The sequence below is a fragment of the Halictus rubicundus genome, chromosome 15 (assembly GCF_050948215.1).
Source record: "Halictus rubicundus isolate RS-2024b chromosome 15, iyHalRubi1_principal, whole genome shotgun sequence".
NCBI lineage: Eukaryota > Metazoa > Arthropoda > Insecta > Hymenoptera > Halictidae > Halictus > Halictus rubicundus.
Window position 1 is genome coordinate 7,381,462 of NC_135163.1, and position 17,274 is coordinate 7,398,735.

Consider the following 17,274-nt stretch of genomic DNA (forward strand, 5'->3'; position numbering starts at 1 on the left):
GGAGGAAATAATTAAAAACTGTGTGTTAAGCGTGGGTACGTCGTAAGGGTGGTTTCAGAGAGAACGGAATGAAATTATTATTCTGGCGAGGGTTGTTAGGAAAGTTGAAATGTTGGGGTTAGACCTAAACGACCTTAAGAGACTCGGTGCGAAATGGGGTGAGTTGATTCTTGGCGAAAAAAATAATTGAAAATTGTATAGTAAATGGTATTTTGTGTTAGGGGTGGTTTTAGAGAGAGAGGAGAATTCGTAGACACAGTTCGGATATTCTTCTTTAAAGGGAAATTTCAAAATGCATTTAATATTGTTAGAATTTTTAGGGGTCGATTTGATTACTAAATTAATAATGTAATGTAATAAACTTCTTTAATATTTCCGTTGGTAAATAGTGGAAATTGATTTTGTTCCCATCAATCTTGCCGTTTCAATTTTCCCATGTAAACTTTGACCTTGTTTCTAGAGGAGACAGTGTACAAACTTTTTGGCAGCTGTCTTCAAGAAATTTCCACGGTTCGGAGTTCCCAACGACGGACAGCTTGCGAGGGAATTGAAATTTTTTCGGCAGTCACCCTTGGATATGAGAAGCTCGCCCCCTGTAAATGAATCTCGGCTGCGCGAGAAACCGCTCGAAATTGCCAGTTCGTTTCCCGTGTCCATGTTCATTTTGACCTCGAGGACTTGTCTCGAACGTACCCTCAAACCTTTTCCTAAGACATTCCCCGCCAGTGCATTTTTTAATAAACTTTCTCCCCGTGCCAAGGCATATTCAACACATTCACGATTGCATATCAGTCGAAAAGAGTGCATATATGTAATGGCGACCTGGGGAATGAAGTAACTTCGTCAAAAAAATTATTTTTATATTTATACTCCTTGTTCAATCAATTTCATAGCTTTTAACACTTCTGCTAACCGAATACTATATATTCCACAATTTTTCACACTGCCACCAAGCGTATAGACATTTAATTACATTACTCTTACTGATTTTACAATTCAAATCAATCTTAGACAAATTTTATAGCCTCCGAAATTGACTAATTTCCAATTTTATTTACGATACACAATTCTTTAAATTTTCCCTACAAGCCGAAATAAAAATGTTGTGAAAAGCAACTTTTTCAATTTGTTCTCCTAATTCCATTTAAACGTAATTTGTCCAAAATTGTCCAGTAAACTAGTCTATCCAGCATGGCAGAAAAGCTGAGGTCATTTCGCCCATTTGTAACGAAGTTATTCCGATTTAAAGTGGACGAATTATGAGACTGCAATACACAGGAACAACCCCATCCGTCAGGGCCGTACCAAGATATATTCTCCCGTGTCCAGCATATCAGGTCAGGGGTCAGAAAGTGAATTAAAAGGTGTATTCAGCGTTCGCATGGCACCGGGGAGGAAGACATTCGCCGTTAGAGAGACAGAGGGTGGCAAAGGGTAAAAAGATCGTGTTTACCCTGCGTGGCAGGAAGGCAGACCGGGGGTTGCGTCGGTGCTCGCCGTTGCCATTTGCATAAACGCTCTGGTTTCCCTCGTGTGTGCGCTCTCCCATTGGCCGTGTTAGGGGATCTGCTTTCCAACGTTTGTTTTCGCGAGGCAGCGAGCACGCTGGGAAATCGAAACCCGGGGCAAACTCCCCGCGCAGCCGCCACAACAATAATTTCCGAACGTTCTCCAGATAAGTCGTGTACGCAGCTCGCGTAAAAATCTCGCAATTCTGGTTCGAGGGAACGCTTCGAAACTGGGTTAAGAATATTCCTCTTGTAAACGCGACAATGATCCTCTGGGAATTCCCGTGAACGATACACATCGGTGTTTTGTCCTGTTTTCAGTCATTTCACCCATTTTTATGCTGATTTAATTTTAAGATCCTTCTGGGGATGCAGTTTTTGGGAAAATCTGAATTTTTGCCGATTTTATATCGTTTTGCATTGTTTTTAGGAGTATCGTACTTCCATGTTGTATTATTTTTATGAGCAGACTATGGATTTCGTGCAATTAAAGATGTACAGTAAAGATGTCTAAAGATAAATAAGGTTTCAAGATAGGTCTGCATTAAGAATGCTCTCGAAAAATTGTATTATACTATATTCTAGTACATTAAATTATATTCTCGTATATTATACTATATTTTTGTATATAATATTCAATTTTACTGTATGAAATTGTATTCTAGATTATTTCCTCGAATGACTGTGTACAAAATCTAAGCAAAAATCGAATTTCTCAAATCCAAAATTCGTGTCTAGATCTAGTTGCTAGCCGTACTAATTTTTGCGAAGATTTCCGAAAGGAAGGGACGAAGGGCGGGGGAGTTTATATCGTCGGCTCCTTTCACACGGCCTCCAACTAAAAACTCATTTCACGCGCATCCGGTCTGCCTTCAATTTGCAGAGACACGGGGACGTCAAAGACCGTAAACTTTCCTCGATACGCGGCGGTCGTTATTGCTTCCCCCCTCCCTCGGGGGATGTGAATTCGCGGGAAAACACGTGGAAATCTCGGAGAGCCCTTGACACGTTCGTAGACACCCGGTGAAATTGCTGCGAACCCGAGCGGCGTTCCGTTGTGCGACCTTCCAAAAAAGAGAAAAAAGAATAAGGCAGAAATCGTTCGTGACGAGACTCGCGCGAGCTCGCGCGTAAGCAATAACATTAAGGGTTGGGGAAAGTTTTTTCGAGGGGAGGGAAACCGCTCGTTAAGCCCTCGGGACGGTCGTGGACCTCCGCTAATGTCGGAAAGTGGATTAAAAAAGTTTGCCCCGATGCTTACCTGCACGAGAACACCTGAACGCAATCGGGCTCTGCTTTTACCTCCGAGATTGTCGCGCGACGAGTAAATGACATTAGGCACATTCCGAAACGAGTGGTTCCTATTATTAGTCATTAGTATTCAGTATTAGTCATTGTAATGCGTTGTGAACTTTTCTGTACCCTTCAGCACAGACACCTTTTTCCAACAACTTTTTAACCGTACTTTGGAAGTTTCATTTTGTGCACTTACAGAGTAAGGGACCCAATTACTGTGCTTGTATTAATCATTCTTACCTTTAAAGCATACTGAATATTAAAAAAGAGATATTAAATATTTCTCTTTAAAATCAGTTAATGTTATATATCTCTTTATAAATATTAACTATCCTTTAAAACTAAGTCTAATTGATATAGGCACACTAATTGGGTCCCCCACCCAACGGGGTTAATGTCAAAGGTACACACGGAACTTGCAGAAGTGGAGAAATCTCTCTCACCTGTCATGCGCAGCTTCCTCCAGACAAGTAATGACCAGTTCAAAGTCATTCAGCTTCTTCTTCCCCAGAACACTCTTCAGGTGTCCAGCCATTCTCTGCGCCTCGTCAGCCGGGAACTCTTGTCCGAGCAACGACGTGATCCTGACAAGCTTGACGCTCTCGTTCCCAGCTAGAGCCTCGAAGAAGTCGTCAAGATACCTGGGATCCGATCCTCTCTCCACCTGGAACACCACTTCGAGGGCTTCCAGGGTACATGCCGGACTTTCGAGAATCCTGGCCCATCCCTCAAGCTCTAAAGGCGAGGTATGAACCAGAGGAGCAGGGGGTCTCTCGTTGGGGGCCGGTCCGAAGCCTGGACCAGCTCCTACTAGTCTGCAAACCGCGCTGATGTTGCCGTCCGAGGCTCCGGCTGCCTTCAGCAAAGAGAAGACAGCTCTCGGTGGGACTTCCAGCGGGCATAATTGGTTCAAAATCAGGTGAGTCTTGGGCCCCAGTAGTCCTGCCAGGTGACTGATGATGCCAGTCGGCAGACCCTCCAACTCTCTTCGCAGGATGTTGGCGTACTGAGCCACCGAGGTCAGGTAGTAAGCAGCTAAAAATTCGGCCACTGCCATATGAACCGGGGAATAGAGATCAGGTTTGCGTCTCTGTCCGAAGGTCAAGCCCTTGGTCAGGAAGCCTAATCTGGTGACCTCGATGCCGCCTCCTCGAGCCCTCAGCTCAGCTTCGGTGTAGCAACACCTGCCCTCTCGCAACGCTGCCAGCGACAGCTTGCCAAAGTCCTCGAGCCTCTTCCTACAATGACCCGGAATCTCCTCGTTATAGGGCACGGGAGGGTCCAAGCTCCTTTTTACGATGCACTTCACGGCCGCTTGCACCAGTGCACTCGTCTCCGACGGGAAGCTGCCCGAGTCCTGGAACAGGAACAGCAGAAGAGTGGATGAGAGAGGGTTGCTTCTCGAGTCCTTTTTACGACCCCTATGGCCGGGCTTTTATGGGGGAGTAGGTGAACTAGGGTTTAGTGGCTGCCCTTAACAAATCAGGACTGGAGCGTTGGGTTTATCGCTTTGTTACCTGGGGACTTTGGAGTTTGTTCTAGTTCAGCTTCACCGTGGCTGATGGTGCACTAGGGTTTCGTTCAGAGGATTAATTGATTTTTTGAACCCGATACCTGATAAAGGCAGCACAGCATGATCCATCCGAGAGGGTGCTGGCCAAGCTGCTTGACGCTCTGCGGCTGCACGTTCAACGCCTCGAGGAACTCGCAAGCCTTCTCCGCGATGTCGTTGTGGATGAAATAAGCCACGCAAAGTCTCTCAACGTGGGGCCACTCGAGCCCAGCCAGGTGGATCCTCCTCTGCACGAGTGGCGACAAGGCAGCAGCGTTGCTGGGCGAACAGGTGACCAGGATCCTGGCATCGGGGAACAAACGACCTTCGAGGAGGTCCACCGCGTCCCCCAAGGACGCTCTCCCGCCCACGCACTCGTCGTAGCCGTCCAAAATGAACTGAACTCGATCCTCCATCAGGTGCAACGTGCGCCACACCTGGGCCACTGCGTCCCCTAAGGCTGCTGTCCTCGGGAACAACTCTCGGGCCAGGTAAGTTAGCACTGGGCTCCCTCGAAGCTCTCGCAAGGGAATTATGAACGCCAGGGCCGGACCATCCCCTTGGATCGCCCATTGGTGCAATAGTCGCAGACATAGGGTCGTTCTGCCGCTTCCTGGACCTCCTTCGATCGCCACGCGGCGGGGAGCTTCGGACACTGTGCCGTCACTTAGCTGTGAACATATGAAAATTATGTGGGTTAGGGGTTGTCGACCTCTTTTATGGGGGGTTGTCATTTTTAGGGGGTGTTGGAAGGTTGGTTGCACTTTGGGACAAATTTTATACGGTTTTGAGTCGGTGGAAAATTTTGAAAAAATTTTCTGAGATGGTTTCGAGTATGTGGTTTAAAGCTATGGAGTTCAAATTTCAAGAAATCTTCAGAGCAGTTCTGTATTTACAATTGTTTTGCAAAGTAGTCATCTCGGGTTGTCAAATGTTACACTGAGGCTCTATGACTTTTGCAGAATTTTTGTACGGTTTCGAGTGGATGAAAAATTCTGAAAAAATTTGTTTAGACACCTCGGAGTATACAGTTTAAGGCTACAAAATTTAGATTTCATGAAATGTTTGAAAAAGTTGTGTATTTAAAATCGTACTGCGGTACAGTTTTCTTGGGTTACCAAATGTTGCACTGAGGATCTACGACTTTTGTAAAATTTTTGTACAATTTCGAGTGGGTGAAAAATTTTGAAAAAATTTGTTTAGACACCTCGGAGTATACAGTTTAAGGCTACAAAATTTAGATTTCATGAAATGTTTGAAAAAGTTGTGTATTTAAAATTGTACTGCGGTACAGTTTTCTTGGATTACCAAATGTTGCACCGAGGATCTATGACTTTTGGAGAATTTTTGTACGGTTTCGAGTGGATGAAAAATTCTGAAAAAATTTGTTTAGACACCTCGGAGTATACAGTTTAAGGCTACAAAATTTAGATTTCATGAAATGTTTGAAAAAGCTGTGTATTTAAAATTGTACTGCGGTACAGTTTTCTTGGATTACCAAATGTTGCACTGAGGATCTATGACTTTTGCATAATTTTTGTACGGTTCTGAGTGGGTGAAAAATTCTGAAAAAATTTGTTTAGACACCTTGGAGTATACAGTTTAAGGCTACAAAATTTAGATTTCATGAAATGTTTGAAAAAGTTGTGTATTTAAAATCGTACTGCGGTACAGTTTTCTTGGGTTACCAAATGTTAAACTGAGGATCTATGACTTTTGGAGAATTTTTGTACGGTTTCGCGTTGATGAAAAATTTTGAAAAAATTTGGTGAGATACTTTCGAGTATGCAGTTTAAGGCTATGAAGTTCAAATTTCAAGAAACGTGTGAAGCAGTTCTATATTTACAGTTGTTTTGCAAAATAGTCCGTGTAAAGCGATTAAACTGTGCCGTATTTAATCGCAGCTGCTTATCAGAGCTAATTCCATGTTCACGCGTGTACAGGAAGTGTTTTCCTGTCGGTTCGAAGGCTGCTAGAATATCAATACGTTGCGCAACGGTGAACAAGAGACCCGGCCAGCTCTCGGAGAAACGGGCTGCACCGTCGAATAGGATTAGTGGTTCGCGCTGGAGGTTCTAACTTCTAATTGGTAGCCGGCCCCGGGATCAGGAAACCGAGAAGTATCCGAGAAGCTGGTCACGAAGCCGCCAACTTCTCTTCTTATTGCTGGTCTAGTTGTCTATCCTCGACGAACGAGCTACGTGTACACAACCGAACTGTCCTCCCGAGCCTTTCTCCTATTTTTCTGCGAATTCTTTCGACACCGCGAGAGATTCGTTAAAACGTAACGAGGGCGAAACGTTCTTTTCATTTTCACCAAACGTCTAGACGAGTAACGTGCTACCTTGCGAGTTTTTGTACTTGTAAGGAATTAAATAAAAATTTTTATTTTTAAATGTAACATCGAACAGAAGATTTACCGGATGTTATGAAGGATTTTAAACATTTAGAGCGTCCTAAAGGGACCAAGGGGATGGTTTCTCGGGGCCATTCTTCAACGCGTTGACTGCTGACCTGGCTCGCATAAAAATCGATCAAAATCGAAGCAATTTACCTAATGAGGCAGAAACTGGAAGAGCAAGATTTATTGTAGCGGGTATAACTCACAATTTAAACTTTGTTGCACCTGATAAATTTCAATGAAATTCTCTTCCCTCGATATATCACCGTAAATAGTGAGTTTGAACTTCGATCTTTGAATAATCGTATTATTTATGCGGGATCAACTACCTGAATCTTACAGCTGAAGTATTCTCGAAAATTGATTAAAAAGGCTGCGTATTTTGCTCGGCAAGATGGTCTTCTTAAACAATTTTTTGATTGTATCATACGTGGACTAACAGTACGTATATACAGACTTTCTCAACAATTTTTTATCGTCTTATAAGGGGACCTACACGTCCAACAAAATACCAAAAAAATGTTTCCCACCATAGTCCACCAAAAAATCACTTTTCCAAAGCAATGGAAAATTCAATTTCCACAGGTGAGACTTGTTGAAACTTCTTCGACAGGTTACCCTTATGTTTTCACCAAAGAATCACGCGCGTTTGGATCAGACTCGATCCCCGAGCGTTTTGGAAAAACGTCGTCGGTCGTCGGGGCGTTTTTTCGCGAAAATCCTTCGGCGTCGACAGCGTGTCGAACTGCGCTAACGAGACACGGTGGGTTTTAATTGCCACGGGGACTACGTTTTTCGTACCGGCTGGCGAAAAAGGAGAAAAATGGGAAAGGCAAGAACCGGCCAGAAAATTTCCTCGTCGTTCCCGGCGCGTTCCCCTCCCCCCTCTCCCCTCTACCCCCTTCTGTAGGTCTCTTTTTTTCCACTAACCGAACGAATTTAATCAGTGCCCGGTGATACTGTTTTTTTTTTCTACCGAACGACGCTTTGCGCGCACGGACACGCGTTCCCCCATTGTTCTCGAAATTTACTGCGCTCCGGCGTGCAGCTAGAACAATAAACCGAGCGAAAATCGTTTGTGCCCGGCGACCGTGGGCCGACGATCGATCGGCCGACCAACGCGATACGACGCCGAGCGTCGCGACGACGCTCGCGAAATTGTTTTCGACGAGTATTCGGAAGCGACGGAAAATGAATTTTTCCGCCATTTTTCTCGAGATTGTTTTGAATATTTTCTCTCGCGAAGTGGCGTTGAAAAATCGTTGAAACGCGAAGCTCCAACAAATGGAACTTTTTCGGTGATTTTTCACAAAGAGTACACTTCACGCTATCCCGGAAAATTGTGTTAAAAAGTTTTCGGAATTGGTGAAGTTACGGCGAGTTGGATTTTCGAAAAATGAAACTTCGAAGGACGAATTTTTCTACAATTTTTCTGAACAATATTGTTCCGACTATTCGCTCGCAAAATTGCGTAAAAAAATATGGAAAATTGACGAAGTTACTGTTCATTGAAAGCATGGTGCACGGAAATTCAATTATGCTTCGAGGGAAACTATGTTTGTCAATTTAGCTTAATCTTGTTGTGCACTTTCAGTGCACCTGCCGGTGCATGTTCAAGCAAAATTATTGATACTCAATCTTAAAAATGCCTTCTCTCCAATTTTTCATTCTTTTATCAATCGCAGATGAAGTGCTGAGTTCAAACTTGAAAAAAATATTGCCACAAGTTCCAAGCAACGTAGCACAGACTATGATGAAACTAGAAGCGTCAAGCTTCAAAATGAGCCGTGGTTAATCATCATACGATTTTTCCTTACCAAGTGACAACAGTTTAAACATCAACAATTTCCAGAAAATTTATGGTACAGATACTTTCAGGTGTCACAAAGAGCATCCTGCAGATTCTAATGGGGGTCGCGAGCCCTAAGTTCCAAGCAAAGTAGCACTGACTATGATGAAACTAGAATCTTCAAGCTTCAAAATGAGCCGTGGTTGATCATCATACGAATTGTCCTAACCAAGTGACAACAGTTTAAAGATCAACAATTTCCAGAAAATTTATGGTACAGATACTTTCTGGTGTCACAAAGAGCATCGTGCAGATTCTAATGGGGGTCGCGTGCCATAAGTTCCAAGCAAAGTAGCACTGACTATAATGAATCCAGAAGCTTCAAGCTTCAAAATGAGCCGTGGTTAATCATCATACGATTTTTCCTTACCAAGTGACAACAGTTTAAAAATCAACAATTTCCAGAAAATTTATGGTACAGATACTTTCAGGTGTCACAAAGAGCATCGTGCAGATTCTAATGGGGGTCGCGTGCCATAAGTTCCAAGCAAAGTAGCACTGACTATAATGAATCCAGAAGCTTCAAGCTTCAAAATGAGCCGTGGTTAATCATCATACGATTTTTCCTTACCAAGTGACAACCAGTTTAAAAATCAACAATTTCCAGAAAATTTATGGTACAGATACTTTCAGGTGTCACGAAGAGCATCCTGCAGATTCTAATGGGGGTCGCGTGCCATAAGTTCCAAGCAAAGTAGCACTGACTATGATGAATCCAGAAGCTTCAAGCTTCAAAATGAGCCGTGGTTAATCATCACACGATTTTTCCTTACCAAGTGACAACAGTTTAAATATCAACAATTTGCAGAAAATTGAGGGTACAGATACTTTCAGGTGTCACAAAGAGCATCGTGCAGATTCTAATGGGGGTCGCGTGCCATAAGTTCCAAGCAAAGTAGCACTGACTATAATGAATCCAGAAGCTTCAAGCTTCAAAATGAGCCGTGGTTAATCATCATACGATTTTTCCTTACCAAGTGACAACAGTTTAAAAATCAACAATTTCCAGAAAATTGAGGGTCCAGATACTTTCTGGTGTCACAAAGAGCATCGTGCAGAGGGTTAAATGGGGGTCGCGTGCCATAAGTTCCGGAGGAGCGTAGCACGGATTACGATTATCGAGCGCGGGTGTCTCTGGATCGTTCGATCATCCGTCACGGGTTACGAGCTCGTTAACGATGTTGGCGGTACGTGATACGCTGCTCGAACATGCCCGGAGGAAACGCGCGCGCCAGTTCGAAACTCTTGTTTGGAAGAATGTTCCGGCAGTTCCGTTGACTGTCGTCTCGACGGTAACTTCGGGCCCGAGCGGAGCGGAGCGGAGAGGAGAGGAGAGGAGAGGAGAGAGAAGGCTATGGAGATACCGAGATACCTTGATACCGAGTTTCCGTGCGACGAGCTCCTCTTCCATAGTCCGCGAGATACGTTTTCGCTCGTTGAAACGCCCGCCATATTTACCGCACCGAAATATTTTCCGTAACAACCCCTAACAACACAGCTGAACCCACATTTACCACTTTAGCGATAAATTTATACTATACCGATATACCTGGATACCTGCAAATTTATATGTCACTTCATGCGTTGCGGTTGAGATTTAATTTTTGTATTGCAATTCTCTGATGTGATTACATTTATTTCGTTATCTACGGCCCACTGTGTTTTATTTGCATTGTCTGTGGATTCACTTACTGTTATTGTTCGATTTTATATAGCTGTTTTTTTTTTAAATTTGATTTTTATCGCCTTTTGCCTCGTACGTCGCTGGATTTATTTATTTTTACTTTTTGATTTCACGTAATCGTATTTGATTCGGTTCTCAATGGATTTTGCTTGCGATGTCTGTGAAATCATTAATTGTTCAGTGTTGTCAGTTTGGATTCTGGTTGTTCTTTATTGTGTTTTACTTGTAACGTGCGTGAATTTGTACATCTTAATTGTTTAACACTATCAATTTGTATTTTATTTGCACTCGACTTGCAGTGTGTGCAAATTTATATATTCTGTTAGTCCTATTGTATAAATTTGTATTTTTTTGCAACTTCCACGAATTTATATGTTCCGATTGTTTAACGTTACAAATTTATCTTTTATTTGCGCGCTTCATGTCACTCGACTCGCAATATGCACGGATTTATGTATTCTAATTGTTTAACGTTACGCATTTGTATTTTATTTGCAGTTTATCGTAATTCGCTCGTAATATTTGTGTATTAATAACTTCATACTGTAATTCTCCGGCATTATAAATATGTACTTTATTATGAACGGGTCTGTATTATTACGTGTTTTACGCTGTTAAGCTCAATAAAATATAAACTTATTACTTCATTAAATTACACCGTAAATTTTGGTTTATCAATTTGCTGTGTGTGTGTGTATGTGCGTCTATTATGCGCGAAACGACAAATTACACAAACACAATGCACGAGCTAATAAAATGCGAGTTAATAATGCACAAGCATAATAATAAATAAGCTCGCGATATCAACGAGTTACAACGTCAATTTGTTAGTTAAACCGACGCGTTTTATTGTTCGACAGATCTTTCGAACAGAGAAACATTATCCTGTCAAAGTTTAATGAAATTCGCGAACCAAAATGGAACGCAAATCATTCACCTAGACAGACCGTACGAATTTCATTAACTTCGTTATAAAATAATATTATCCTTCTTCGTCGAGCACTGCGTAATATCATATCCTTTGCCAGTGTTATGAATTTGTATTCCATTGTTTAAGAGACGGTTGGTTTCTTCGTTAACAAGGACTGGGAAACATTCTGCGAACATTTAATGAAACTCACGCACCGAAATGGAACGCAAATAATTCATACGACCGCCGACTCCGCAAGGTTTGCCACATTGTTACAAAATAATGTTATCCTCCTTCATTAATCGTGACTCTTGCTACCATAATTTCGGCTGGTTGTGCGCGCATGTAATTATAACAAGTGGACTGCGAATTTTATGCATTCATGCCAACCGGGGACACACGCGCAACTGCAATATGAACAATTTCATTGCAGTTGCAAATGTAATTTTTAATGAAATAAACCTCTATTTAGTTCTAATTAGCAGTCTAGTTACTATTAACTTCTCAAGATTTTAAATCAATTTTAGTTTCACTGTAAACACGATGCAGCACAGTACGCTTTTCTGCGTAAAAACTAGAAGATAAATCCAATGACAAAATTTGATTGTTTTTAATTATTTCCTTATGAATCTTGTAGCAACATATTCGTGACATTTTCCTGATCAAAATGAGCCCAAACACGACACAATTTGGATCATATTCACTCGTTTAATTCGCGATCGAAAATTCTAGTTTCATCGGTTCGGATAATCGAGGTTCTACTAAATCGTTGATTAATAGATCAAATATGATCCAAATCGTGTCGTGTTTGGGTTCATTTTAATCAGAAAAATGTGACGAACGTGCCGGTAAAAGTTTCAAGGTAAAATTATGATAAACGAAGAAGTTATATCACTAAATTAGTATTGTCTACTCGACATAAAGACATTCGGTCCTCAATTTTTCACATAAATTGACAGATTGCTATATCAGTCAGGAAGGAATGCAGTTTGTTAAAGAAGACTCTGTTAAGAGTCTCAAATTGACAATTGAGTATGTCGGTAGCGATACGGACGCAGCAATTAAGGGAACAATTAACAGGGGTCGAACAACGGTCCAAGTTTCAATTACTTTACGAGTTTCGCGAGTCCCATCGAAATCGTGTGACACTTCGCGTTCCCTCCCAAGTACGTCTCCCATTATAAAGGGAGCTATGCTCCTCTTGGACTGTCCCGCTCGGTTATGTAGCTGCTTCACCGCAAGAGACTAGCTCTCTCCTGTGATCCATTACCCATGTGATCCTGGCCCCTTTACGGTCTATTACTTGGTCCAGCACTCTCTCACTCCCTCTCCCTCTCTCTCTCTCTCTCTCTCACACTCTCTTCGTCCCCATCAGAGGCTCATGCAATCCTCCACTATATTATTGCTTCTGCTCCCGCTGTATATTCTAATGCTCCCATTACCGGATCCATCTAGCCGGGTCTTTAGCCAGGTTCCTATGATTTTGCAGCCCCATTGCGTCCCATCATTCGAACACCGTTGAGCCAGATCCTTCACTGGGACTAGCCTAAGCGCCTCTGACCTATTATTCGATACCCTTTGCGTTATTGCACTCAAACAAGCCGGCCATTCCATCAACCGAACATTCGTGATTATTACCCAAGCTCCAGCTCATGGAATTATTAATTTCAACAGTATACGCTACAGACAGTTATCAATTTTGAGAATCCGGAGTACAAACTTATTTTATCGAGGACAATTCAGTGACTTCATACTGAGCTTCCAAATACTCTGAAGAGCATCCCCCTGGAATCCTGGCAATAATTATCATCGGGATCTAGAAATTCTGCGACTAACGATAGAGTAGAACCTCGGCAAAACCTTTGATTTTCATCTGGAGGTCGTAACGATGGCTAAAAGATCCGCAGGATCCTGCGAAGAGGAAACCTCGAGTTCTTTTACGAGGGTTCCGGCCGGGTAAAAAGCGTCGCCATTGTGACGCAATATTCCGTCGGCGACGTAGCCGTCGGACAGGCCTCGAACAAGCGTCAGAGACCACTGGAACAGACCGTCGCGAACAATGAGAGGGATCGATAGCGGGGGATCCGTGCTTGTCGCGCGAGCGTGGAAGGAGCTTATCCTGTAACGAGCTTACGATCCTTCGTCCGGATCGTCGCCGATGTTGCAGGCTCCATGGATTTATCTTTCGGGACCAGCTAGCTAGCTAGCTCCGGCATTCACGTACGAAGAATGCCAGAGACCGCTTCCCTGGGCTAAACGCTTTATCCCTGCGATTTACCGGGAACAATTGGTTCGATATTTTTCGCGATATTTTCTCCACCGTATCTCCCTCCCCCCCCCCTCTTTTTCATCTATTTTTCCAAGACAATGGGAACAAAGTTTACGAGTCCCGACGGGGCCCAATAGAACAGCGTCGATTTCATCAGAGCACAACCCGATTCCCGCGGAAACCTGCTTCCCCGTATCAATCAATCCACAAACGTTAACAAGAGAGAGCGAGATAGAGAGAGAGAGAGAGAGAGAGAGAGAGAGAGACCGGTTCTCGATCCACTGTCACGGAAACTGGCGCCGCTTTCATCGAGACGCCAGCTATTCTGGAAACTCTGCAAGCTCTGCCCGTGATTACCTTGAACAGAATTAGGGCGCCTTGATGGATAAACGAGAACCACGCCGGGATTAGGATCGCTGATACGATGCGTAAGGGATACAGAGGATGCCGCGCACAGAGCTGATGCGAGATGCTTGATAAGATTCTGACATCATTCGCACCTTAAAGCTAGTCGCAGCTGGTCGTGAACCGCAGTTAGGCCTCTTGGACTGCGGTGTCGTCCGAGCGACTTCATCGTAATCCAAATCATACAGTTTGTTCATCACAATGTTCATCATCCGGTTAGTTCATCATAACGTTCATCATAACGTTCATCATAAGGTTCATCATAAGGTTCATCATTGTTCTAGTTACTTCATCATAGCATTCATCATAACGTTCATCACAATGTTCATCATCTAGTTACTTCATCATGTCATTCATCATAACGTTCATCATAACGTTCATCATAGCATTCATCATAACGTTCATCACAATGTTCATCATCTAGTTACTTCATCATGGCATTCATCATAATGTTCTAGTTACTTCATTATAGCATTCATCATAATGTTCATCATAACGTTCATCATAGGATTCATCATAGCATTCATCATAACGTTCATCACAATGTTCATCATCTAGTTACTTCATCATGTCATTCATCATAATGTTCTAGTTACTTCATCATAGCATTCATCATAATGTTCATCATAACGTTCATCATAACGTTCATCATAACGTTCATCATAACGTTCATCATAACGTTCATCACAATGTTCATCACAATGTTCATCATCTAGTTACTTCATCATGTCATTCATCATAACGTTCATCATAACGTTCATCATAACGTTCATCATAACGTTCATCATAACGTTCATCATAACGTTCATCACAGCATTCATCATAACGTTCATCACAATGTTCATCATCTAGTTACTTCATCATGTCATTCATCATAATGTTCATCATAACGTTCATCATAATATCCATCATAATATCCACCATACACTGAGCTCATCATACCTTATACCGTGTCGAATAGACTGGCTGGTGAACATTGTAAGGAACATCATGTTGGTTAAACTAGATGAAGCACCTCACGGCGAACGCTATGATGAATACCATGATGAATACTACGATGAATACTACGATGAACTAACCAGATGATTAACATTACGACGAACGCTAAACAAACTGGAGGATCCGCAAGTCCGTTGCCCGTAATTTTCCCAGATCGTTTTCCACCGGAGGGCAAAATGGCCGAAGGACAGTTTCCCCGGCGGAAACGGTCCATCGTTCGAATTGCCGAAATTCTCCGGCACTTTTCCCAGACAATGGGCGTTTAATCAAACTCTCGTAGCACCTGGAACGAGTCTGAAAAGCGTACCGCCGTGCCACCAGCCGGCCCGTCGACGATCCGGTTATTTTACGCGCGTGCACATCCGTCCTATGACACGAATTCGTGCGGGCGTCGTGCTTCGACGATAGTACCACTTGGACGGTACATACGGTATAGCGGTAGCGTTATAGCAGCACCTGTACGCGTGTCGTCCCTTGCCCTTTCTCGTCGGGTTTCCGGATGACACGGTTACGAGGGGCTCATTTTTCGACGCGCGCGTTTCCGCGCGACGACGTGCCGCATTGTCTGCGTTTCCCTGCTATCGATCTGCTCGACTACGGCGCGTCGCACGTGGTCGGTTTTTCGAAAAAGTGCGACGAAAATCAGCATGACTTCAACATTTTATTCATTCGCGTACGATAGAATTCGATACACCTAATCAATCCTCGTAGATGGATGCATCTTTCCAATGACTTAACATCACCGTCCATCATGATGCATTTCTCCAATACCGTCAGGCCTGTTACAACTTCATTCGTGATCCAGTTCGAGCATCATAATGTTCGTCATTTAGTCTGTTCATCGGTACGTGTATCAACTTGTTATTGGAGTTCGTCATAATGTGCACCGTAGGGTTCATCGACTGGTCTGTTCCTCAGAGCTTTCATCGTGATGTTCACCATAACGTCCACCATAGCATTCATCATAATGTTCATCATTTAGTCTGTTCGTCGATACGTGTATCAACTTATTATCGTTGTTCATCATAATGTGCACCGTAGGGTTCATCAACTGGTCTGTTCATCAGAGCTTTCATCGTAATGATCACCATAACGTTCACCATAACGTCCAGCATTCATCATAATGTTCATCATAACACTCATCATAATATTCATCATAACATTCATCATAATATACATCACACTGTTCATCATAATATTCATCATACTGTTCATCAGACTGTTCATCATAACATTCATCATAATATTCATCATAACATTCATCATAATATTCATCATACTGTTCATCATAACATTCATCATAACGTTCGTCATAACGTTCATCATAACATTCATCATAATATTCATCATAATATTCATAATACTGTTCATCATAACATTCATCATAACGTTCGTCATAACGTTCATCATAACGTTCATCACAATATTCATCATAACGTTCATCATAACATGCATCATAACATGCATCATACTGTTCATCATAACATTCATCATACTGTTCATCATACCGTTCATCATAACGTTCGCCATAGAGACGAACATCGTAACCAGACATTGTTTCCATCTTCGTCCAAAAAATGCATAAAATCCGACGAGTGTTTGCAACAAAAGGAGCAACATTGCTGCTCGAGGAAGAAATCCAAAAGTATCGGAAGCTTCCGAAAATAGTATCCTAAACCTGTGAAATCTGCCCAAAGAAATCTAACAATCGTCTCCTATGTGATTCACGCTACACGTATCCTCGGCCGGTTGCATCTCTTACGGGCGTTGTTGCATTTGGTACGGTCTCGATGCATCTCGCGCCGCCTCGGTGCATCCTCGCGTTTTCCGGATCACCGACGCGCACCGTTGAAGCTCGACGACGTTTTCCCTCGGCTTCGAATATCATTTACATTTTCCCCGAGACGAATGCGCGCGCGCGTGTCCCGAGACGAGTGCGCTCTCTCTCGCCGAGTGGAAGCGATTCCTTTGTCTCGCGCGCGCGACCATAAGCGTTCACGGGCTTGTGCTTGGACGAGGCTCGTCGACCGAATCGCGGACATTGTTCCCTACGCCTTTCACCTGTTGTTGTCTCGCCGTGCTCGAGAAACCGAGGGCCATCGTGGCCCCGAGGCCCGTATTTGCCGACACGCGGCGCTGACACGGCCGAATACGATGCACCAGCCGCCGATGCACCCGCCGCGATGCAGCTAGAGCCTCGCACGATTTACCACTTGTCTCTTCGCGTTGATTTACCGCCGTTTGATGTTTCGGCAGGTCGGCGCAAAGAATTCCGGAGCGCAAACTGTCGCTTTTTATTCTTGCAGAGTTAGCTTTCTTTTGTTTTGCATTTCAAACTGCATCATTCGATGTTCGTCCGGATTCAAGGAATATTGATTTCTTTTTTTGACGACAAAATGGA

At 43.1% G+C, this 17,274-nt stretch overlaps 1 protein-coding gene across 2 annotated transcripts in view; it reads right to left on the minus strand.

Annotated features, from left to right (window-relative positions):
- The window catches only part of LOC143361451 (uncharacterized), a 305,416-nt gene that overhangs the window by 62,511 nt on the left and 225,631 nt on the right, over window positions 1-17,274 (minus strand). For both annotated transcript variants that reach the window (XM_076800839.1, XM_076800838.1), the window contains exons 5-6: window positions 4,419-5,027; window positions 3,248-4,161 (exon numbers count right to left, since the gene is read on the minus strand). In XM_076800839.1, the coding sequence (XP_076656954.1) occupies window positions 3,248-4,161; window positions 4,419-5,027 (1,523 nt within the window). The remainder of the gene's footprint in view (window positions 1-3,247; window positions 4,162-4,418; window positions 5,028-17,274) is intronic.